This window comes from Myiozetetes cayanensis, unplaced genomic scaffold (genome assembly GCF_022539395.1).
Source record: "Myiozetetes cayanensis isolate MyiCay16 unplaced genomic scaffold, myiCay2020 scf29, whole genome shotgun sequence".
Lineage (NCBI taxonomy): Eukaryota > Metazoa > Chordata > Aves > Passeriformes > Tyrannidae > Myiozetetes > Myiozetetes cayanensis.
This window is the reverse complement of record NW_026087510.1, coordinates 3295695-3318836: the sequence shown is the minus strand read 5'-3', so window position 1 is coordinate 3318836 and position 23142 is coordinate 3295695. Positions and strand designations below refer to the sequence as shown.

Sequence of the window (23142 nt, the reverse complement as noted above, 5' to 3'; positions counted from 1 at the left end):
CCAGGTCTTTGCAGGGAGGAGAGGTGGGCTGAGCACAAGGGGACTTTGTGTTCTCTACCCCTTTCCCATTGGAGTCAACCCCAGTTTTCTCCTCTCAGATGGGCTGTGACCAGCAGGGGACAAGGGAGGAGGGACAGGGTGACACAGAGCTGTCACGGGGTCAGGGATGGGAGCAAGTGGCGAGTGTAGAGCAGGAGCAGGGGCGGTGGCACAGGTGGTGCAGGTGGGCAGGAGGAGATGATACAGCTGGTGCAAGGTGTGACAGTGGCACTGAGCCAGTTCTGGGTGTGAGATGGCAGGTGAATGTGACACCGAGCTGTGGGGGGTGGCAAGGAGGTGACTGAGCGGTGCAGGGGCCTGGCAGAGGTGACAGCAAGCTGGTGCAGGGGGCAGGTGACATGTTCATCCTAGGCTGGCAGGGTGATGACCCTGGACCTTTGCCAGGGCACAGATGGTGGCAGGTATGTTGCCCTGAGCTGATATGGGGGTGGCAGAGCTGGGGACAGGGAGGTGACACTGAGCTAATGCAGGGGGCACATCTGGAGACAGGAAGGTGACACTGAGCTGGCGTGGTGACACATCTGGAGGCGAAGAGGTGATGCTGTGCAGGTGCAGGGGCACATTTGGGGAGGGAGGTGACACTGAGACAGTGCAGGGGCACATCTGGAGACAGGGAGGTGACACTGAGCTGTCATGGTGACACATCTAGGGGTGGAGAGGTGATGTTCTACCTGTGCAGGTGACACATCTGGAGATGGGGAGGTGACACCGAGCCAGTGCAGGGGCACATCTGGAGACAAGGAGGTGACACCGAGCCAGTGCAGGGGCACATCTGGAGACAAGGAGGTGGCAGTGAGCTGATGCAGGGGCACATCTGGAGACAGGTAAGTGATGCTGTACTGGTGCAGGGGCACATCTGGGGATGAGGAGGTGACACTGAACTGATGCAAGAGCACATCTGGAGATAGGGAGGTGACACTGAGACAGCGCAGGGGCACATCTGGAGACAAGGAGGTGACAGCGAGCTGATGCAGAGGCACATCTGCAGTCAGGCAGGTGATGATGCACTGGTGCAGGGGCGAATTTGGGGATGGAGAGGTGACACTGAGCCGGTGCAGGGACACAACTGGACACAACGAGGTGACACATCGGAGGTGGGGGGGGGATTGTGTGACACCGAGCCGGTGCGGTGACACATCCGCGGGCGAGGGGCGGACACTGGGCGGCGCAGGGCACAGCCGTGTCCGTGCCATGTCCATGCCCGTGCCCATGCCCGTGTCCGTGTCCGTGCCGTGCCGTGCCGTGCCCATGCCCGTGTCCGTGTCCGTGTCCGTGCCGTGTCCGTGCCGTGCCCGCGCCCCGCGCTCCCGGCAGTGCGCATGATACTGCGGCGCGGGGGCCCCCCGTGCGCGCCAACCCACCTTGAACCGGCCCGGGCCGCGCCGGTGGCCAATCGCCGCCCACCCCGGCAGGGGCGCGGCCAATGGGCGGCGCGCGGGGGCGGTGCCGAGCCGCTAAAGGGCGCAGGCTTGGCTGCACCGCGCGGCGGAGCGCGGGCGCGGCGCGGGCATGGGCGCGGGTGCGGGCGCAGCGCAGGGCGGCCGGCCCTGAGCCGCCCCGGAGCCGCCCCTCGGGCCCCGACCGCCCCGCCGAGCCCTGCCCGGACACGGCCACCCCGGCCCGGCCCCGCCCCGCCCCGGCCGGGCCGCCCGGCGGGCGGAAGATGCTGCGCACCGGGGGCCGGTAGTACTATGATTTGGTATGTGGCCGCTTTGGTAGCAAGTGTGCTCGGCGCCCGCGGGCTGCCCGTCCAAGGTGAGTGCGGGGCCGCCGGGGGGGTTGTCCGCCGCGGTTAACCCCGGGGGACTGCGGGGCCGCCCTGTGCGTGCGTCCCCCCCCCCCTCCCGCCTTGTACCGGGATGCGCATGGACCGGGAGAGATGCGCGCACCGGGGAGGGCATCGCGTCCCGGGCACAAGGGGCGGCGGGGGGAGGACTGCGGCTGCGGAGAGGCTTTGCGGGGTTGGCGTCCTCCCCGCTGCCGGCGCGGGGACCGAGCGCTTCCCGCTGCGGCGGGGCGCTGGCGATTCCTTCATCCTCCGCTGCCGCGGGGGAGCCGGGAGCGCCCGGCGCATCCTCCCTCCGCAGGCGCTCGGCGGGGCTGGCCGTGACCTCCCCGAGGGCAGCGGCTGCAGCCGGGGAAGTTCGGGAAGCCGCGCTCTCTCGGTGCGGCGGAACCTCTGCCCAAGGGTTGGAAATTCCCTCTGGGAAAACGCAAGCGGGTTGCGGGTCCTGGCGCGGGGCACGGCTGACTGTGTGTTCCCCCTTGATCAGGGATGGGAAAGCGTTTCTCGCGTCCGTGTTTCTTCTCTCGTCCTGGGAAAGAAGCGCCTGCGGCAGCGCCGGGGGGTGCGGGCAGCGTTTGCCCTTCCCTGCAAGGGTAGTCCGGCTGGGCAAGGAGAAACGCAGGAGGGATTCGTCGCCTCCCCCTGCAGCGCCCCGGCTGCGGGTTTGGGGGTGACTTTGCTCCCCCCCCCGCCCGGCAGAGGCTGCCCTCCTTTCCCCCCCTCCACTGCAGGCTGGCTGCCGTGCTGGGGTAAACTGAGGCACAGGGTTGTCCAAGGTCAGGAGGGAGACGGCGGTGGGGAATAACCCTGATTTTCCTGCTCTGGTTTCTTTTCCTTCGGCTGCCAGCCCCTTCCCACCCCCCCGAGCCATCCCTGCAGGTAGAGGGGAGCTGCCTGCCGCTGGTGCAGCACCGTCCCCCATCTCAGCCGCTGGTTTCTCACCGGGCACGGGGTCATCCCAGCTCCCCGGTGGTCCCTGCCCGGGATGAGACGCAGGAGCTGTGCCCTGGGTGTCACTGTGCCCTGCCCATGGGGATGCAGTGGCTGCCGGCAGCAGGCGATGCCTGGCTGGCAGCCACCACCACTCCCCTCCCCGTGGCGGCGGGGAACGCCGGCTCGGCGGGCACGAGTGGGCTGGGAAGGGGCACTGCCGAGGTGCTGCAGCCCCCCCCCCGATTCACAGCACTCCTCGAGCCCACGGGGTCAGATCTGTACCATGCCACGGTCCCTTGGCACCCTCGCCTGGCAGCCGGTTCCTTGGAGTCGGGGCGGGGGGTGTGTCAGGATGGGGCTGTGCTTTGGGGGGGTCAGAATGGGGGCTGCCCCATTTGGGGGTACGTATCCCCTCTGCCTGAGCCGCGGCTGGCTGCTGCCCGCCTGAAATGCGTGCTGCAGTGTGGCGAGGCAGAGGTTTGCAGCAGCGGTCTGTGGAGGGATGCTCTGCCCGGGAGAGGAGCAGAACAGCCGAGTTCAGCATTTGGGAACTTGGAAATACCCCGGAGCCGCCGGGATGGGGCTCCGGAAGCGGTGGAGGGGGTGGGTGGGTGCCGGGAACCCCCGGGCACGGGGGTGCTGTGCGTGTGGAGCAGCGTGTACGCGGTGAATGAGCACGCCGTGAGTAATGCGGGGGTGGGCGCCGGCTGAGGGGGTGCTGTGGGCCGGCGTGGCCCCCGTGCGGGGCTTTGGGGGGACGGGGAGCCCACAGGGCTCACCCCAGCTGTGCAACCCCTTAACCCCAGTGCTGTCTTCTCCTCCCGGGGGGCTGTCCCCCCTGAATTGCTTGGGGACAGGGCTTCAGAGCAGAGCTGGGGGTCGCTGTGTGCCGATGCCCTCACCGGGGCTTTTCCCCTTGCCGTGGCCTTCCTCCCACACTGCCTTCTCCTTGCCAAGCCCTGGGCAGCCCTCTTGCCTGGCTCTCCGAGGGCTTTCCAGGCATTAATCGGCTCAGAGGAGGAAGGAGGGTGTGTTATCCCTTCTTATGGTGTGGGGGAGGAGAGCCAGGACGTGACCGCACCGGGAGTGGGTGTCAGAGGAGGGATCTGGCCCCCTGGCATTCCCGGCAGTGCCGTCACACCGAGGGGCTTTTCCTCCCTCTCCCACGGGTGTGACGCTGTGGCACCACACGGTGAGTGGGGAGGCTTGTGGATCCGGCAGGCGGGTTTGCGGAGAGAGGATTTGGCTTTGCCGGCCCCGGGCGAGGACTCCTGTCAAGGAGGTTCCCTGGACACCACGGCGGGTGACGCTCCTGGCACTGACCTTGGCCGGTTGGAGTGGTTTGGCACGGCGCTGCATTCCCTGCTCGATCCTGGTGCAGAGCTCTTCCACGCAAGGGATGGTGCCTCTTTGGCCGTGGAGGGGTCTGGACTGGCAGCCGCCGGATTTGGCGTGTGCGGCTTTGGCCCCACTCTCTCCTGGCAAGGGGAGGGTTTGGCACCGGGCACGGCCAAGGGCGTTGGCCCAGCTCCCATTTCCATCTCTCCCTGGAGGATTTGTGCTCCTCTGGACCTGTTGGATGGGAGCTCGCGGGGCAGGGAGGGACGGGAGCGTCTCGGTCGATGACTTGGCTTTGCCGGAGGGGTTTGGCGGCGGCGCTTTCCCGGCTCGGTTGGCTTTTTACTCGGAAGATGCTTCGCCGGCGATGGGAAAACCTTGCAAGTTCCTCTCTGGAGCTGCATCGGGGTGGGACAGCTCCCATTCACCTCTAGTCCTTCACCTTGGAGGTCGTGCCTTGAGGCTGGAAGAGAAGCCCTGCAGATGGGCGAGCAGTGGGTCCAGCCCTGTTCCGTGCCGATGGAGGAGTCCTTCCCTCTCCCTTTCCCTGCGGTAGGCATCTCCCGAGCTGGGAGCCCTGAGCGACCAGCTGGCCCTTGGAAAAACAACTCCCTTCCTCCCGCTCCTCGATGGAGAGGCTGGCGTTGGTGGGAGGGCTGCCTGAGCCAGGAACAGCGTGATTCAGGAGCTGCTGGCGGGCAGCTCGGAGCGCTGCCTGCATCCCAGTTTCCCAGGAAAGCTGTGAAGGCACTGGAGTGGTACATGCTCCTCTGTGGAGAGGGCAATGGGCAACCTGCCTGTGGGTACTGGTGCCACGTGGGTCTGGGCTGGAGGGCACAGCACCCTGACAGTGTCTCCAGGTGCAGGAGGTCTCCTCTGGGATGGGTTTGGGCTCCAGCCTCCCACCGCAGCAGCTTGCTCGGCCCTGTGGCACGCGGAGGGAGCTCTCAGGGAATGCACAGGTAGCTGCTGGTTGTTGCTGGGAGATGATGGTTCCCACGAGGCGGCTGCTGTGTGGCACTTGGGGACGCTCTGCACCAGGTGGTGTTTAGAGTGAGTGGGCGCAGGGGACCCCCAGGTGGGAGTAGGGTGACTGCAGGGAAGTAATTTTCTCACTTGCCCCATCTCTGTGCCTCTCCGAGCACCAGCCTGTGCTACCACGTGCTCGCTGAGCTGCTGCCCAGCCAGGCATGTTCCCACCTGAGTCATTCCAGGGAGCAGGGACCCACCGTGGGGCTGCTGTGGGGCAGCACTCTGTGCATGCACACTCCCTTGGGGATGCCAGGGAAGCTGCCAGCCCACACTGGGGGGTGGCGTTGGTGGTCCCACAGGACAGCCCTTGTGCCAGGGACGAGGTTTAGAGTCACTGTCTCGCTGTGAATGGGGCACTGAGCCACCCCTGACAGCAGCTAATCCTTCTCCTCGCTGGCCCCGTGTGACCTTGAGGCATGTCACTTGACCTGCGCGCTGCCCTCCATCCATCTGGAAAATCGGGTTTAAAACGCAGGAATCGCGCTGAAAGCCCAGATGCTGCTTTCCAGCTGGGGGGAGGGGGCGAGGGCTGCGCTCCAGGGGCTGTCCCCCATCAGGGGACAGGCAGAGGCTTTTGGGGGGCTCTGGGTACCTCTGGCCAGGGAGGGGGGGATCGAGTTTGCAGGAGGGGGTGCAACCCCCCCCCCCGAGATATTTGGGGGGATTATGGAGGTGGGAGGCAGGTGCCCCACGCAGTGCCTCTGCAGCGGGGTCCCTGCAGCACATTGTCCCTGTCCCTCCCCATGCTGCAGTCGCCTCCCTCCTCGTTTCCCAGCGATGGCTGCCTGCTCTCCTTCCCTGCTGGCCTCCATATGCCACGCTGGTGGCCTTGTCCTCAGAGATCCCTGCCATATCCCGCCTCCACCGATGTGAGCGGGATGTGTCAGAGCAGATCTTGTCTGTGCTCGGGAGGGAGGAGAGGTCCACGGGCTCGGGGCCCTGTGCCTGCTCCCCCAGCTGTCCCCATGTGGGGACAGGGATGGGGATGAGTGCCTGGGGTAGGGGGGCAGCGTTGGAAGCGGATAGTGGTGCCTCCATGCTTGTTAGCAGGCTGCAAGGAGATAGTAGGTCACCTCTTTGACTTGGGGCATGGGTGTCAACTCTGCTGGGCAGGACAGCCTTCCCAGGCATTGATTCCTTTGGAAACCCCTCTGCCATGGCCACCTCCTTGTCATGAAGCACCTGCAGGAAGGGTCCTGCTTCGGCGAGTGCACCTGAGATGCTGGATGCCCTCTGCTGCACCGAGTCTGGTGTCACCTTGCGTCTCTGCTCTTGGGATGGGAGGAGCTGGATGCCCAGATCCAGGTGAGGGTCTCCCCATCCTTGGCATCGCCATGCCGGGGAGCCCCGTGGTGGCACCGTCTCAGTGGCAGCAGCCTTCCCTCCTCTCCCTTTGGGATGCTGTTCAACTCCACCTCCGCATCTTGTATTCTTGCCTCCTGGCACGCGGCGTGCTTTTATTTTTCCTGGATCTGCTCGGATGACGGAGCCTGTTGATTACTTGTTTTTCTTTACGAGGCATCCCCCAGCTTCACGTGAGCTCCCACACCGAGGGGGATTCAGGGCTCACGTCCCTGCTGCTGCTCCCTGATGGCGACCCTCTTTCCAAACTGCAGGCTGAGCCTTGAAGCCCCTCTGAACTTGGCTGGGAAAACCAAGTGGGTTTAAAAATACCCCGTCTATTTGTGCTCTGTTTCTTCTGGCGTCTGCGAGTTGTTTTCAAGCGTTTCCCTACAAATGTGGGGGTGAGAAACACTTTGGATCGAGAGCTGCAGCCTCCCATCGCTCGCGTGCCTTCTTGGCCTGGACTTAGCAGGAAAGCCTGGTCGTGGCTGGGAGCGCAGGGTTGGGTTGGGAAGTTGAGGAGACCCAAAGAGGGTTTGTGAAGCATCTCCCCTCGCTTCCAAGCCGCTCTGGAAGCGGGGACAGGAGGGCACGGGGCCGGTAGTGGGGCGGGTGGCAGCTGGGGAGAGCCGGGGGCCGGTTATCCGCCGTGGCTGCCAGTCGGCCATGCGCGTGGGGAGGTGATGCTCAGCCGTGCGTGCAATTCCCCACCGGCCCTGTGATCAGACACCGGCGCTCAGAGCTGCCGGGGCTGACCTATTTTCCTACGCCCGGGCAGCCCTGGCCAGCCGTGGGTCCGGCGGAGCGCCTGGCTCGTCCCCTTCCCCGGGGAACGTCACCCACTGCTTTCCTGGTGAGCCAGTCAGGGGATCCTGGCGTCGTGTGACGCCCTGGCGCCCATCCCCGGGGTGTCTGGGTGGCCTCTTGGGCACAGAGCTGGGCAAGCATCAGCATCCCAGGCTCAATTTGGTGTTGAACTGGGAACCAAGATTCCGCTTTGGTGCGCCGGGAGCTGGTGGGCTGGGGCAGGCAGGGCGCTGGGGAAGGGGCTGCAGTGCTGCCCTCTCCATCCTCTGCCGTCGGAGGAAGGAGGGCTGTGGCTTTGCAGGCGGTGAGGTGCTGGGGACCTGCTCGCTCGGGCAAGGCGGCCGGCGAAGCGCGTCCTTGGATGCTCTTGAGCAGCACGTGACAGCCGCTGTCCCCGATCAGCGCAGGGGGACCACGGGCAGGGAGGGGGGTTCCAGCCCTGCAGCGCAGCCCCCCTCCCAACCCTCAACCCCAGGATGGGCGCAGCGGGGTCAGGACGGGCTCTCACAGCTCTGTGCCGGGGCGGCAGGGGAGGGCTGACACCGTCCCTGCTGACAGGGTGCGAATGTGAGCTCATTGGCGATGCAGCGATAACGAGGGATGGAGAGGTGTGAGAGTGTTGTCGGCGTGGTGCAAAGCGGGGTGCGCCTGTGTGCATGCACACTGCACGTGTGTGCTCAGCACTCCCCGCTCCCCGGTGGGGTCCAGGCGGCTCTGTGGCTCTGCAGGACCCCTCTAGCAGTGCCTGCAGTGGGCGTGCAATGCAGCGTCTGCTCCTTGCAAAGCTCACAGCTCTGCACCCCGGCCTCACCCGCCCCGCTGCCACCAGCCAGCCCTCCCAGTTCAACAGCCGCCGGTGCCCGGTTTGCTGGTGGTGTGGGGGCTGAGGACACCTGGGTGACCGTCAGGCTGTGACCCTCTGCGGTGGCACACTGTTGAGTGTGCCCTGCGGGAACCGTGGCCGGCTCTGCCCGTTGCCCTTCCCAGGGGGACACTCGGCTGGTGGGCCCGTGGGGTGGCACATCACGGGCCTCTCGCCGGTACGCGCTTGTGCCAGAGCCAAAAATAGCCGGTGATGCTCGGCTCCCGCGGCGGGGAAGCGGTGATGTCACTCGCCGCCAATCACCGGCGGCCCCGAGGAGCAGCGCGGAGGAGTGGGAACGTGCTTCCCCGAGCATCCCTCCCCGAGCATCCCCCCGGAGCAGGCGGCAGCCGCGTGTGCCAGGAAAATGGGGTGCCCTTCCTTGATGGGCAGGGAGATGTGGGTCTGAACCTAGTTTTGGGGCCCCCCCCCTCCCCCCTCTTTCGGCTTCCCCGCAGCCCTGGGTTTCCCTTTCTCTCCCTTTCCGAACGCTGTGCTGAGGATGCAGCTTTGCTGCTGCTGGCAGAGCAGGATGACGCCAGGCTGCAGCGAGCAGGGCGGCACAGCCGGGGTGGAGCAGCCTCGGAGCTGAGACCAAAGTCCTCTGTAATTACCCATCTGGGAGGAGCAGGGTGACAGACCTGACGTGCAGGTTGCAGCCGGGTTTCAGGCTCGGGGCTCTCAGGGATGCCCGAGGACACGATGACTTGGCTGGAGCATCGCTGCTCCAGGGGCTCAGCCCACCCTGGCAGCTGCAGGAAAGCTGGGTCGCTGGGCTGGCACAGCAGAGCTTGTGGTCAGCGCTCCCTGCATGCTCGCTGGAGGATGTGGGGGGCACAAGCAGGGCTGCTAAAAGCAGCCTTTTCCCTGCCATAGGGATATGGAATAGCCCTGCTGGTGCTGGTAGGTGGGGAGCAGTGCTAGGCATGCTCTGTGCCCCCCTCTACTGAGAGCAGGGGGTCCCCAGCCCTGGAGCTGAGTGGAGGAGCTTGGGGACTCCCTCTTGGTTTTGGGGCAAGGGATACCCAGGGGCTACCCTCAGTGGAGACAGGCAGCTGGGGACAGGCATCTCCTCTGCGGTGGCTCTCCAGGGGGGTCCCAGTCTGATGCTGGGGCCCAGCAGTGGGATCAGCCACAGTTTGTTCCTTTGCCCCCTCACAGGTGCCCTCGGCTCGAGGGAGGAGCCCGAGTTCGTGACCGCTCGCGCTGGCGAGAGCGTGATCCTGGGATGCGACGTGATCCACCCGCTCACGGGACAGCCCCCTCCCTATGTCGTGGAGTGGTTCAAGTTCGGCGTCCCCATCCCCATCTTCATCAAGTTCGGGTTTTATCCTCCCCATGTCGACCCAGAGTATGCCGGTGAGTCCTGGGGGTGCAGGGGGACACGGGGGACGTGCCAGGTCCCGGCTGCTGGCGCAGCCTGGGATGCGCAGCTCCGCTCCATCCGTTCCTCCGTCGGAAACCACGCGGGCTCTGCCTCTCGTTGCTCGCTTTCCACCCAGTTGGTTTTAATTAAGCAGCAGCGTTAGGAAGCCAGCTGGGCTGCGTGGGACGGGAGCAAGCGAGGCAGAGAAACCCAGGGTGATGCGTGGTGGCGGTGGCTGCTGCTGCCGCCGCTGCGCCCCGGAGCAGCTGTAAGCCTGGGGAGGGATCCTGGGGGGATGGAGCCAGGGCCACGTGCCGGGCAGAGGTGACAGGTTGGAGCTGCAGAGCCCATGTGACATGTGGCTGGTGTCCTCTGGTGGGGTGTGTGAGCTGGGGACCAGCCCTGAGGAGGCTGGTGTGGCGGGGCAGGCCCATTTTGGTACCCCATTCCCTGGGAAGCGCTGTCCTGGGGATCTTCCCTGGGTCTTGTGGGGCTCAAATTGTTCCCTGAGAAATGCTGCAGCAGGGAAGATGCACCACTCGGGCTGGGCTGAGCCCTGCCAAACTCAGCTCATGAACGAGCAGCGCCACAGCCCAGTGGTGGAGATTTGGCCTGCTTTGCTCCTGACCTAATTTTTTTGGGGCTGTGCACCGGGTCAGCTCAGGGCCACCCTGCTTTTTGGGAGTCTCCCAGGCCGGGGAAAGCTTTGGGGCAACGCCTGCGTGCCGGCTGTCCCGCCGCCAGCCCCCGGCTGGGAGCAGAAGGCCGGTGTCAGTGCGGGCAGACGCCGCTCGAGGCACCTTGCCTGGCCGTGGCAGCTTGGCTCTGCCATCCCCAGACGTGTCACCGGCTGGCCGTGACCAGGAGGCTCCACCAGCCCCCAAACCGGGGTGGGACGGGGTGTCCCCTGCGGCGGCGCCCCCGGGGGGCTGCCCCGGTGTCGGGGGGCCGCGGAGCCGACGCTGTGCTCTCCCACAGGCCGGGCCAGCCTGCACGACAAAGCCTCCCTGCGCATTGAGCAGGTGCGCTCCGAGGACCAGGGCTGGTACGAGTGCAAAGTGCTCATGCTGGACCAGCAGTACGACACCTTCCACAACGGCAGCTGGGTCCACCTCACGGTCAACGGTGAGCGGGGCTTGGGGGCTGCAGCATCCCCACTGGAACGGGATTTCTGGTGGATGCTGGACCTCAGTGGCATCTGCGCCTCGCAGACACCCGAGCCTGAAGCCGTCCAGGCTGGCTGGCTGCTCCAGCCAGGGCGTGACTTCAAAAGGGACTAAGTTTTATTAGGGATTCCTCAGTTTAATTGGAGCTTGTTTAAAGGAGAGACATCAAGAAGCGGGGCTGGGAACCAATCTCCTCTCAACAAACAGATCAGAAAATCAAATCTTTGTTTTCTTGAAATTCAGATTTACTCAAATTACTTTTTCATTTTATTAAGGCCGTATATTAAACTAATTAGCAAATTGTCATTCTGCACATCAGGAGAGAGATCTTTATTTTTAGCCCAGCAGCAAGGCTCTGCCTTCCCTGCTGCAGTGGGGTGGCTGGAGAGGAGATATGGGCACCAGCAGCTCCTTGCTGGTCTTGCCTTGACCTTGAGCAATCAATTTAACCTTTGGGAGGATGGCATGGAGCAGAGCCACCTAATTGAGCCCAATTAGTAAGCAGGAGCTTTGCAAGCAGGGCTGTGCAGGCCACAAGCCCCATCCCTGCCTGCTGCCCTGCTTGCTGTTTCCTGCTTTCCCCCTGCCTGCTAATGAGCTCCGAGGGCTTGGGAAAGAGGGAAAGAGAAGGAGGAGGAGGATGGTGCATGTTTCACCTCCACCACGTGTACAGATCCTGCAAACCTCCAGCTCCAGAGACTGGAAGTGGCCCCAGATGCCCTGTCCCTCCTCTTGGCAAAATGGGGCATTTTGGGGGTTTTATACAGCATAGGGCGTGCAGGGGCTTAATAACAATATAATAACCATAATCCTTCCAGCTCGAGGAATTGCTTTCAGGGTGAAGGCTGTGGCTTTCCCCCAGCGCATTACAACGCTTAATTTTCTTAGGGGGAAAATAAAAATCATTTGGGGAGAAACAAAATATAATTCTTTATTTTTTTCCTTTTTCCCCCGAGCAGATTAAATTGCCAACCTGTCTTCCTCTAAAGTGGGCTTTAACAACCGCGGGTAATTAGGGGCGGGCTGTAATCCTGCCAGCCTCTTTCATCAGGAAGGAGCCTTTCGATCTGCACTGCGGTGTTTTCCCATGTTTTGACAAGAGCGAGTTAATGTGCAGCGAGGGTGGGGGAAGTGGTGCCGTGCCCCGGAGCTGGTGGGGAGGAGAGGGGACAGGGCTGGGGTGCAGTGTGGCAGCCCTTGCTCGGTGTCCCCAGGGACAGCTGCTGTGAGAGCCGCTGTCCTCCCTGTCCCTGCAGCCTCGTTCACGTTTGGGGTGATCTCAGCCCTGCTGTGAGGATGTTTAGGGTGCCCTGGTGTGCAGGCAGCTCTCTCTCTGTCCCCTTGTCCCCCCTGGGGCCACAGTGGAACCGAGGGGGTCACGGTGGTCTCCTGTGCCCCGCAGCTCCCCCCACGTTCACGGAGACACCGCCGCAGTACGTAGAGGCGAAGGAGGGCAGCAGTGTCACCCTGACCTGCATGGCGTTCGGGAACCCCAAGCCCATCGTCACCTGGCTGAGAGAGGGAGACCTTTTGGGTGCCAATGGCAAGTACCAGGTAGGTGGTGGTGGGGACAGGAGCTGTGGTAGGGGCTGCTGTGGGGACTGCTGGGCTCCCTGCTGGCAGGGACAGTATTGACGGGACCACGGCGGCGGCGGCTCCGCCATGCTCGGAGCCAGACGTGCTTTCTCAGCACTTTTCCATGCTGAAATGCCCATTTTCCCCATCCCTGCTGAGCTGCAGCTTGTAATGCTGCCTGCCCTTGGGTGAGGGCTGGAGACCACCCCAGGTACTTGGGCAGTCCTACTCCTACACTCGAGCTGCTCCCTGCAGACCTATCCCAGGGGCTGGGACCCTGGAGATGGGATGGGGGCTGCAGCCTGGGGATGTGTGTCCTCCAGCAGGGATGGATGCAGGAGGGCTTTGAGCAGGGAGGATTTCCCCTCCTCCCCTCCCCTTCAGGACCCTTTTTGCATCCCAGAGGCTCCCAGGCAGAGATTCCCCCCTGAGCTGTAATTGGTAAATCAGGCATTGGAATCAGCGCAGGCACTAATGAGAGTAATTAGGAATCATTTGTTACTAATTGAAATAGAAGGATGAGGCAGAATAAGGTGGGGGGGAGAGCTTGGCTGGGAGGGCTCCCTGTGCATGGGGGTGCTGTTACCCCGAGGGTGATGGTCCTTTGTCCATCCTTCCTCTGCTGTGTCCCTGAGGGGCAATCTGTCCACTCCTCTTCCATCTGTGAGGTGTCCCCATGGTGGGAGGACAGTGGCCAGGCTGGAGTCTCCTCCTCATTCCCCACCCCGCTGTGGGGCTGGTCCCTGGGGAGCAGGGAACGCTCTAATGAGGCATCCTGCTCCTTATGAAGCACCCCGAGGTGCCAGGGCGCTTGGCGGGAGCACTTTGGATCCTGCTGCCTGCCAGTCACTTCTCCGGGAGATAAATGCGTTGCGATGGTTATTTATTTATTTTATGGTTTATTTTTTTCTCCCTTCCCTTCCCCTTGGCGTCGAGCAGGAACGCGTGTGTTGGTTTATTAATATCCGAAGCCTTGCAGAGCGGGGAAACCCGTCTCTCATCCGGCCCTAAAAGCGCCGGCAGCTCCCGTGCCGCGGGAAGCAGGGAGGGTGGGTCTTCCCCCATCTCCCTGCAGGGAGTGTCCCTGCCCACGCTCCGAGGGTCTTCCCTTGTTGTTCCCAGGTGAGCGACGGGAGCCTTACGGTGCTCTCCGTCAGCCGGGAGGACAGAGGTGCCTACACCTGCCGTGCGTACAGCATCCAGGGGGAGGCCGTGCACACCACGCGCCTGCTCGTTCAAGGTGAGCCCTCCCAGCCCCTCAGCACCCCCCATCCCACCCAGGAGCACCGGGAATGGGGACACGTGGACCACAGGGATGCGGTGCCACCCCAAAGCCTCTGTGCTGGGCATCGTGCCGGCTGCCCCCTGGCTCCGCTTCCCACTTGGAGGACGGAGGAATGCGCTTAATTGGGTCTCAGCGGTGGCTGTCCTGCCCTGACGAGCAGCCAAGGCCCCGGTGGCAGCTCGGTTTTGCTGGGGAAGCGGGGAAAAGATTGAGGCTGTCATGAAGCGCCTCGTCAGACAGCGGTGATGCATGACAGGCCTCCTGCTCTGCACTCCCGCTCTTATTAAATAAATCTTTAATTAGGTCAACAGCTACCGGCGCAGAGGGGAGAGCGGGGTGTCCTCTGCTCTGCTTTTGTGGCAGTGGTGAACTGCTGGCTCCTGGCAGTTTGCAGTGCTCCCCCCCCACCTCCCTGGATTTTTCCCGTGGGTGATGCTATTCTGGAAAAGTGCTCGGGATGAAGTGAGGCGTGTGTCTGTGTGCCCTGAGAGAAGCAGAGCCGTGCACCACATGCACGGACCCAAAGCTGTAGAGATTAGGGAAAAGGCTGGGAATAACAGGGTCACTGTGGCCCTCAGTGAGTCCCTGCGCCCTGTGATCCCAGGGAACCGGGGCCAGCTCTGCCCCAGAGCCCTCCAGCAGCTCCCAGCCAACAATGCTGTGATGGAGCTGAGCCTGAGCAACCTTTGTGGGGACACCTGCAGTGGTGGGGGTGACACTTTCCTCTTTCCCTCTCCCAGGACCTCCCTTTATCGTTTCCCCTCCGGAGAACATCACGGTCAACATCTCCCAGGATGCGCTCTTCACCTGCCAGGCCGAGGCGTACCCCGGGAACCTCACCTACCTGTGGTACTGGGAGGAGGAGAACGTCTACTTCAAGAAGTGAGTTGGCATCTGGCCTGGCAGCTGGGAGTTGTGCCAGGAGCTGGGGTTGTGCTGGGCGTTGCCCTGGGCTTCCCAGTGACCCTCCTGTCCTCTTCTCTCGCAGCGACCTGAAGTTGAGGGTGCGGATCCTGATCGATGGGACGCTCATTATTTTCCATGTCAAGCCAGAGGATGCTGGAAAATACACCTGTATCCCCAGCAACAGCCTGGGCCGCTCGCCATCAGCCTCTGCCTACCTGACAGTGCAGTGTGAGTGCGGGGACGGGGCTGGGATTGATCACACCTGGCTCTGAGGCAGCCCCAGAGGCCCTGTTGTCCTGGTGTGATCCTAGGAGAATTGGGTTAATGTGACAGCAGCCTCTGGATGAGCGTGGAATCGCCCTCAGCGGAAAGCTGAGAGCGTCTGAAATGGTCTGAGCATCCTGGGTGACACTGCTGAGCTGGGACAAGTGTCCACCTTTGTGGTTTTTGTCTAGGTGAGCATCATGCCACAGCTGCTGCCGACACTCTGCCGGGAAGCACCGGATCAGGGCTCTGGGTCTCGTCCTTTCTGGTGTTTACTGTGGGGTTTGTTCCTGTGGTGTGGCTGTTCCGCGAGCTCCGTAGCCTCGCGTGTCACATTTTTCAGGCGGTAACTGATCTAAACAAGCGGAGGAGAAAGGGCTGGAGCAGGAGTGCTGCTTCCCACGCCTGTTCTCCCGGGATCCCCGGGCGGTAATGGGTAGTGTGCCACCGGCGTCTCGTGGCATTCGACAGTAATGGCCTCAATTGCCGCCACTCACAATTGCAATATTGCTCTGCTGTAAAAGACTGTGGTGCTTTTATTTCATAATGAAAGACAGGCCTGAGCAAAGTGGGCTCATGGCTCGGGTTTTCCAGGCTGATGTAGAGCTGCTGCCTCTAGACCCGGTGCTGGTTAGCGGGGAGCCGCTGTGAGAAGGGCCGGGAGGTCCCGTTGCTTCCCTTGTGGGCAGAGCGAGCAGGGGGATGGTGTGAGTGGTGCTGTGCCCAGGCAGAGGCCTGATTTGGGGTTGGATGTGCCCAGCTGGGCAGCTCTTGGGAAAGCCTGTGGCCTCAGGCCATTAAATCTGCCCTGCTGCTAATCCAGGACCGCTTGTCAGGGCTGATAGCTGTTAAAAATAGCTCTAGTGGCAGGAGAAGCAGCGTTTGGACAATCTGCCGTTCAGGCGCGCAGGGAGGGGTGCTTGGCTTTTGGTGCCACAAACCCTTTTCCTCCTGAGCAAACCTTGTCCACATTGGGACTGATGCCTCGGGAAGGAGCTTCCCACCCACTGAAGCGGATGGGGACACATCTCTGGGTCATTAGTGAGCAGGGCTGGCCCCCGGCCAGTGACCTAGTAGTGAAAGGCTCGATCCCATTACCCTCTCCCGCGCTGCTGGAGTCCTTGATTACATTTCCTAAGAGGTGGAGTTAAGCAGAGGGGGGTAAAGCCTGCTCCATATGCAGCACTCAGCAATCTGGGTTACGGTGCCACTGCCGGGGGCACCCGGTTTAGAGGGGCGGATGGGGCGACGCGTTTCGGCAGGCAGGGAGAAGATCTCCCAAACTTTGTCCTTTTTGCCCCAAGAAAGCAATAAGGAGAGGGCACACCCACATCCGCCATCCTTTCCTACTAAGCACCCTGCCTTTAACCCCCCACTGTGTGTTACTGCATCAGCAGAGCAGAGGTGCTGCACCCCAAAAAAAACCACCTTCATCCCTTAATGCAGCGTAAGGCCCGGCGGGATTTTCCCGTAACCTTGAGCTGCCGGTGTCTAGACGAGATTGTAGAAATGCTCACTCTTCTTATTAAAAGTAACTTTTTTTTTTCTTCCTTTTCCAAAAGCTTCTTATTAAAGAAAGCCTAGATTCTCTCCAACCCACTCGCACTTAATTAAAAAGCTCTTAGAAGTGCTGTTAATGACACATTCTAGACTGGAGGATTGCGAGACACCTCTCTGCGTGGGTGGTGCAGCATGGGGGGGGGTTAGATATGTGTTTTAAGGTTTTTTGCATCTTGGAAAGGGTGGAGGTGGTTGGTATTCAACATGACCCAGCCTTGATGAGGCACGAGCCAGCAGACATAAGGAGGTTAAGGGCTCATGGCAGCCTGGACACGGGTCTCTTTGACCATCTTGGTTGCTGCTGTTGGTGTGTTTTAAGGCTTGGGAGTTGAAATAGTTTTGGTCGCCGGTGTGTCAAACCAGGCTGTTGGGTGCGTGTCACGCCTTGCATGTGTCCCACTGTGATGGAGCAGCTTGGGCTTCAGTAGGGTGCAAGTTGGTGTGGAGTTGGGAGCAGGCGTATCTCATATTTCTTCATAAATGCAACTTTTAACGAGCTCCAGGTAGGAACACCCTGGGCACTGGTAAAGCCTCCCAGAAACGCCAGGCATTACAGTGGATTTGTGTGTAACAAGGCTGGAGATAACAGCCTGCGGGAGCCAAGGTGGTGCTGGGCTTGGAATTCATTACAAAACTGCTGTAGATCCTCTGAAGCCAGGCAGGGGGGAGAGATGGGCTCTTTTCCTATGCTGACGTGGTGCTGCTGCTCTCCCAGATCCTGCCCGTGTGGTGAACATGCCCCCCGTCATCTACGTTCCCATCGGGATACACGGATACATCCGCTGCCCGGTCGAGGCAGAGCCCCCGGTCACGCTGGTCAAGTGGAACAAGGACGGGCGTCCCCTGCGAATCGAGAAGGTAACGAAGCCCCTGGGCAGGGACAGAGGGGGACTGGACCCTCATGTCCTTGGGAAACACTGGTGAGCACCACCAGGCACCCTGTGGGTCCGGCCTGGCTGTCAGGAGACAAGAAACCCCATGGGTGGGATGACTCTGCTTTTCCTTACCAGCTGTGGGCAGAGTTAATTCGGGTTCTCTTGTGGAGTAGTGCCTGCTTCCTCCCTAAAGTCATCTCCTGGTAGCCCTGGTTTATTTTTCCAATGGCAACGTATGGTTAAAAGACCCTTTTAACAAGTCTCTGTCTTCCTCCAATCACAGTCTGAGCAAGGATATTGGACATTAAATATTTAAAGAAAACACTCAATATTTTAAATTTTTTGCTTAAATATTAATGATTTGAAGTTTTAAGTCCATTTAAATCTGTTGCTGCTGTGGCTTCCTGGTCCTTGGTGCCCTCAGCCCCTCGGGTGGAGTTCTCTTGTCCACTCCAGGACAAGTTTTATTTAGGGTTAGATTCTGATCTTAAATCTTTTGGGCTACGTGAAGAAGCCTGGCTGTGTGTAGGGAGGAGAGTGGCTTCAAGATAAATCCCTTGGGTGCATACAGAGCAGGACAACCCTTCCCTGGAGGGCTGTGTTTGGATAGGCTGATCTTGCCCACATTTCCTCTCTCTGCAACTGAGGAGATGCTGGGAATGGGATTGGGTATCTCCCAGGGATGTGACAGCCACCCTGGGCGTGGGTGGGGGGGCTTGGCTGAAGGGAAAATAACAGGCTGTGGTGGGTGTAGGATCAGTCAGTCCCTCGCTCTCCCTGCTGCAGTATGCTGGCTGGAACCTGCTGGAGGACGGGTCGATCCGGATAGAGGAGGCGACTGAAGACGCTCTCGGCACTTACACCTGTGTGCCTTATAACGCCCTGGGTACGATGGGCCAGTCTCCCCCTGCCCGACTGGTACTGAAGGTAACCTGCCTGCCAAAATCCGGCCTGTCTGCCATCAGTTGTGTCCTCCCGGGGCTGTGTGGGGAGCAGCAGAGGCTTGAGGGTGAAGGTGTGTCTGTGCTGTGGTTGGAGATGTGCTTCCCACCAGGACAGGCAATCCCCGAGGGCACCCTGTCTGGTGTAGCTGGAAAGATCCCGCTAGAGCAGATTTCAGCACGAGCTGGATCAGCTGCTGTAAGATAATATAAATTATCGGCTGGTGTAAGAATATAAGACTCTGGTATTGCTGGACCAGGGTGATTTGAGGAAACCTCCCCCTGGGATGGCCTTTTTGCCAACAAAACACTTAGCCCTGCTGGCCTGGGCTTGGGTTCTGGAGGATTTAAATAAATGGATGATTTGAGCTCCACGTGCTCCGGCTGCGTGCGGAGCCTGGGGCATGCTGGGCTCCCAGCGCAGTTCCTGGTGCAGCTGGGGTGGGAGCTGCTGCCTCTTCCTTCCCTGAACAAGAAGTCCTGTGCCTGTGAGCAGCAGTGATTCATGGTGTCTCGCTGAGGTTCACATGAGAACGCTTTTTGTACCAGACACACACATCCGCTGGGGCGGCTGCCGAGGCGAGGAAATCAGGTTGATGTCTGATGTGGTGTGGGTGGGTTTTTTCCTGTTTTAAGGAAGTAAAAACCCAGATGCTGTTCATCCTGGAGAAGAGGAGGTTGTGTGGAGCCTTTCAGTATCTGAAGGGTGCCTACAAGGAAGCTGGAGAGAGACTCTTCATCAGGAACTGTACTGCTAGGACAAGGAGAATGGTTTCAGACTGAAAGAGGGGAAATTTAGGCTAGATGTACAAAAGAAATCCTTCCCTGTGAGGGTGGTGAGGCCCTGGCACAGGTTGCCCTGAGAGAGCCTGTGGCTGCCTGGAAGTGTCCAAGGCCAAGATGGACAAGGCTTGGAGCAACCTGGTTTCATGGAATATGTCCCTGCCCATGGCAGGGTGTTGGACTAGATAGTCTTTAAGGTCCCTTCCAACCCAAACCATTCTGTGATTCTGTGATTCTCTGCCCTAGTGCAGTGGTTCTTTGGAGAGAACCTCCCTCCAGGTGTATAATTTGGAGCCTCCTTAACACACGTTCTCCGTGCAGCTTTCCTTGCAATGCCTCGAGCTTATCCAAAACAGGGATTTGGTTGGTTTGGAAAAGGGCATGTTTGGGTGATGGCAGTTGGGGTGGGCTGACACTCCTTGTTTTTTCCCCTGGCTGCAGGACCCCCCCTATTTCACGGTGCTACCAGGCTGGGAGTACAGACAGGAGGCAGGGAGGGAGCTGTTGATTCCTTGCGCTGCTGCCGGAGACCCCTTTCCCATCATCGCCTGGAGAAAGGTACCCGGCCTGCCAGACAAATCTGCAGTGCCTTTGGCTTTTGGTGAATATTGCAGACAGAGAAGCCACACTCTGTCCCGGTAAGAACAAACTGCAGGTACAGCTGCTTCGCTTTGGGCTGAGCCACTGCCGTCCTGTCCCGCAGGTGGGTGGGGGAAGCCCGGCTTGTGGCCACCGAGTGCTGTAATCCCCGGGAAACCGTCACGGCAGCATCCACAAAGCTGAAACACTGCTCCCACCCCGGCCTCCCCCTCCTCTTCCTCGCCAGCACTGCCCACAGGACACCTTCATCCCTGCCTGGGTGTGAGGTGGTCACCAGCAGGACGTGGCAGCCCCGGCCATGGCGCTCTCATGGCACAGACCTCCCGTGGATGTGACACCAGAGTGTGTCAGGGTGTCCAGCATGTCCAGGCAAAGGGCTGGACCAGTCAGCAGCTGTTTTGCTGCCCCATGACTTGAAAGACCCTGGGAAGAAGCTCCTTTTAATGCTGCTGGACTGGCTATAATGATTTCAAGATGTCCCTTTTCATAGAGCAGGGTGTGGGTGGCACAGTCTTTAGTCCTCCTGCAGCCTTCCCTTTGCTTCCCACCTTTACTGCTCCCATAAGAAAGCTGTACAGGAGACCTCCTGGGCTCTGTGGCCCTGTCAGGATCTTATTCCAAGTCTCCTGTCCCCTTCTCAAGGCTCCTGAGAGTGAGCAGGGTCCCAGTGTCACCCAGTGGGCTCTGTGCCCAATCCTTGTGGCATGAGATGCTGAATCTCTAGTCCCTTTTACCAGCACTAGGAGGACCATGACTTGCACACATTGCAAGTGACCTGCCTGAAGCCTGTTGGCTGTTTAGTCTTTTTCTACACCTTCTTTTAGTTTCCCCTCCTCATCAGTCTCATTCAGGTTTCTTTCCAATCCCACTTGTGCCTTCTGATGGTCCTCCTCATATTGAGGGGATAAGCCCAGAGCCACAAACTCCAGTCAGGGCTGGCTTGGACTGGGCTGGTTTCCCAGTGGCAGAAGCAAACTCCTTTGCTCCCTATCAGCCCACCAGTGCTAACCAGCCTCTCGAAGGACTCCTGGGCTTGGCAATGGTAACCCCATGTGCCCATCGGCTCCTCTGCTCCTCCTGCTTGGCATCAACCCGTGGGTCCTGGTGTTGATCAGCAGAGCCTCCCACATGAAGAACAGCTGAAGAGGACTCTGGACAACGCAGGGTTTGCACAACTTTGACGAATGGGCATAGACAAGTTGTTACAAGATCCATCTTTCTGCTCGGCTTCTTCCTGTGTCCCCGTGGGGCCTTTGCTGCCCAGACCTCTGACACGAAGGGTCCTGCCTCTCATCTGCTGCTGACTGAGTGAGGGGCAATTGGGGCATCTCCTGGGGCAGACAGCGCCTTCCCCAGCCCGGGAGGGTGTCTGCTGGGGTGGCCGGTGCACCTTCGTCCCGCAGCGGTTTCAGCTTTGGATGCTGGAGGTTGAGCCCTGGCGCAGGGCTCGCTGTCCGTGCGAGTGCCGTGGGGGTTTCCGCTGGTGTGTGAGTGCTGAGAGCAGCCTCCCTGACGCATGCCTCTCGCGTTGCCCCTCAGGTCCTCTCGGAAACGGGGGAACCGTCTGCCTTGCCACGACCGGAGAGACCGGATCCCCTGCCGGTGGCCGGCGGTGTCCCCTGGGCCGCGCAGGTAGCTTAGTGACCCCGCCGCCGCCTCGCCCTGCCCCACAACCCGCTTCTGAGTCGTGGTTTGTTTTTTTTTTTCCCCCGTCTCTCTCTTTGCCCGGCTCCCCACCCCGCTCCTTGCCCAAGGTAGGGAAGCCCAGCAGGAGCAAGCACAACACGCTGCCCGGCGGCACCCTGCAGATCCGCTCCCTCGGCAAGGACGACCACGGAGAGTGGGAGTGCGTCGCCACCAACATCGTCGCAAGCATTACTGCCAGCACCCACCTTACCGTCGTAGGTACGGGCGGGGAGGGGAAGGGGCCCTGGGTAGAGCCACCCCCCGTGTTGGCGAGGCAGGAGGTGGGGATGCTCCCCGTGGAGAGAACTGTAGGGATGGGACAAGGGGAAATGACTTTAAACAGAGAAACAGTAGGTTTAGGTGAGATATTAGGGAGATAGTCCTTGCTGCGAGGGTGGGGAGGCCCTGGCACCGGTTGCCCGGAAAAGCTGTGGCTGCCCCAACCCTGGAGGTGTTAAAAGCCATGCTGGATGAAGCTTGGAGCAACCTGACCTAGTGGAAGGTGTCCCTGTCCACAGCAGGAGGGTTGGAGAAGATGACCTTTAAAGTTCCTTCCAGCTTAAAACCATTCTGTGACTCTTAAGAGCAATGTCTCCTTTAAACCTTATTTACTGGCAGAGCTGCCTTTTTCCGCGCTGTTATTGTGGCCTCTTGCAGACACAAGTTGTCCTGCTATTTCCAGCAGGAATTGCAGGTGCGGGAAGAGCCCCATCGGACCACGGCTTGGGAGCAGCCCCCTTGCCCTCGTGGTCCTGCTCCCCTTTAACCTGTGCCCCTGTCCCTGCAGGCACAAGCCCTCACGCCCCGACCAGCGTGCACGTCGTGGCCGCCATGACCTCAGCCAACGTCTCCTGGGAGCCCGGCTACGACGGTGGATACGAGCAGACTTTCTCAGTTTGGTACGGCCCTCTGTGAGTCATCCTGGCATGCTTTGCTCTCTGCTTCTTTTCCTTCCTAGCCGACCTGAGCTTCGAGCAGCCGGGGGTGGTGGTGGCAGGGAGGAGGGTGGTGAGGGTGGCACGCCCGGCTCTGTGCCCCATGGGGCGTTGTTGGGCGTTGGGTTCCTCGGAGAGGTGGGAGGGGGGGTTGGTGGGATCATGTAGTTCTCGTATTTCCTCTCCCTTCCGTGCTGGCCACTGCCTCAGTCTGCCCCAGCAGGTTTTACTCTGCCTGTGGTACCAGGGAGGCGCTTTGCATCCTTGTAACTCTGCCTCTGGCATCCAATTTCAAGATAAACTGTTTACGGGGCTTAACAGCCAGGAAGAGGATGGAAAAAGCAACCTTTAGAGAGTGCATCCTGGAAGAGCTGTGACTAAGCAGAAATGCTCTCTCCTTGCTCTGTGGCTCCCTGGAGGTGGTTAAATCCCAGCTGGGATCATGACCAGGCACTGTGAGCTGCTGGCTGGGTCTGAGCCCCTGGGGCTTTGTTCCCATTGCTCCTGTGCCACCAGGCACCCAAAGCCAGTGGGTGCATCCCACCTTCCTGCAGCAGGGCCAGGCTCAGCCCTGTCTGTGCCTTTTCCCTGAGGCAGGGGAGGGTAAAATGTACCTGCAGCAAAACTGGGGTTTTCCCTGGGCTCTGCTCTTGTTTTCTTGTGAAGAGTTATCCTTGGAAATATGAAGGGGGTGATCCTTTCCCTTTCCAGGCATGGGCTGCTCTTCTTCAGCCTTTCCTCTTGCTCTTTCTCTCCTTCCTTGTCTTAATTTGCCCCGATGGAGACTGCTGATAGAGAAGAGAGAGGGAGATGCTGCCTGTAATGATTTCTGCTCTGCTCCAGCCTGAGGCTGGGCAGTCTGTCTGGTGATGGAGAGAAGGAATGGATTGAGCAGAGAGGGAAAATGAGGGAGTGAGCTGAGTGGTGCAGACCTTGCTTTGATGAAAATGTCCTTGGGAAGGAGTGGTTAAACCTCTCTGCTCTGGAAACGTGGCTGCATCTGCAGCTGCTGCTGCTTTTGCTCTGCAACCTTCCTGC

The 23142-nt window shown here is 60.6% G+C and overlaps 1 protein-coding gene across 15 annotated transcripts in view; it reads left to right on the top strand.

The window, feature by feature from the left end:
* The first annotated feature begins 1641 nt into the window (after positions 1–1641).
* IGSF9B (immunoglobulin superfamily member 9B) overlaps positions 1642–23142 on the top strand; it is a 42151-nt gene continuing 20650 nt past the window's right edge. For 8 of the 15 annotated variants that reach the window (XM_050322896.1, XM_050322891.1, XM_050322890.1 and 5 more), the window contains exons 1-13: positions 1643–1815; positions 9324–9521; positions 10507–10653; positions 12097–12248; positions 13392–13509; positions 14295–14436; positions 14543–14688; positions 17000–17142; positions 17946–18086; positions 19325–19441; positions 21023–21115; positions 21238–21388; positions 21957–22080. In XM_050322896.1, the coding sequence (XP_050178853.1) occupies positions 1752–1815; positions 9324–9521; positions 10507–10653; positions 12097–12248; positions 13392–13509; positions 14295–14436; positions 14543–14688; positions 17000–17142; positions 17946–18086; positions 19325–19441; positions 21023–21115; positions 21238–21388; positions 21957–22080 (1736 nt within the window). In that variant the 5' untranslated portion in view covers positions 1643–1751. Of the gene's footprint in view, positions 1816–4420; positions 4670–9323; positions 9522–10506; positions 10654–12096; positions 12249–13391; positions 13510–14294; positions 14437–14542; positions 14689–16999; positions 17143–17945; positions 18087–19324; positions 19442–21022; positions 21116–21237; positions 21389–21956; positions 22081–23142 lie in introns of those variants that run through there. The other 7 variants (XM_050322898.1, XM_050322899.1, XM_050322897.1 and 4 more) reach the window with 5 other exon arrangements.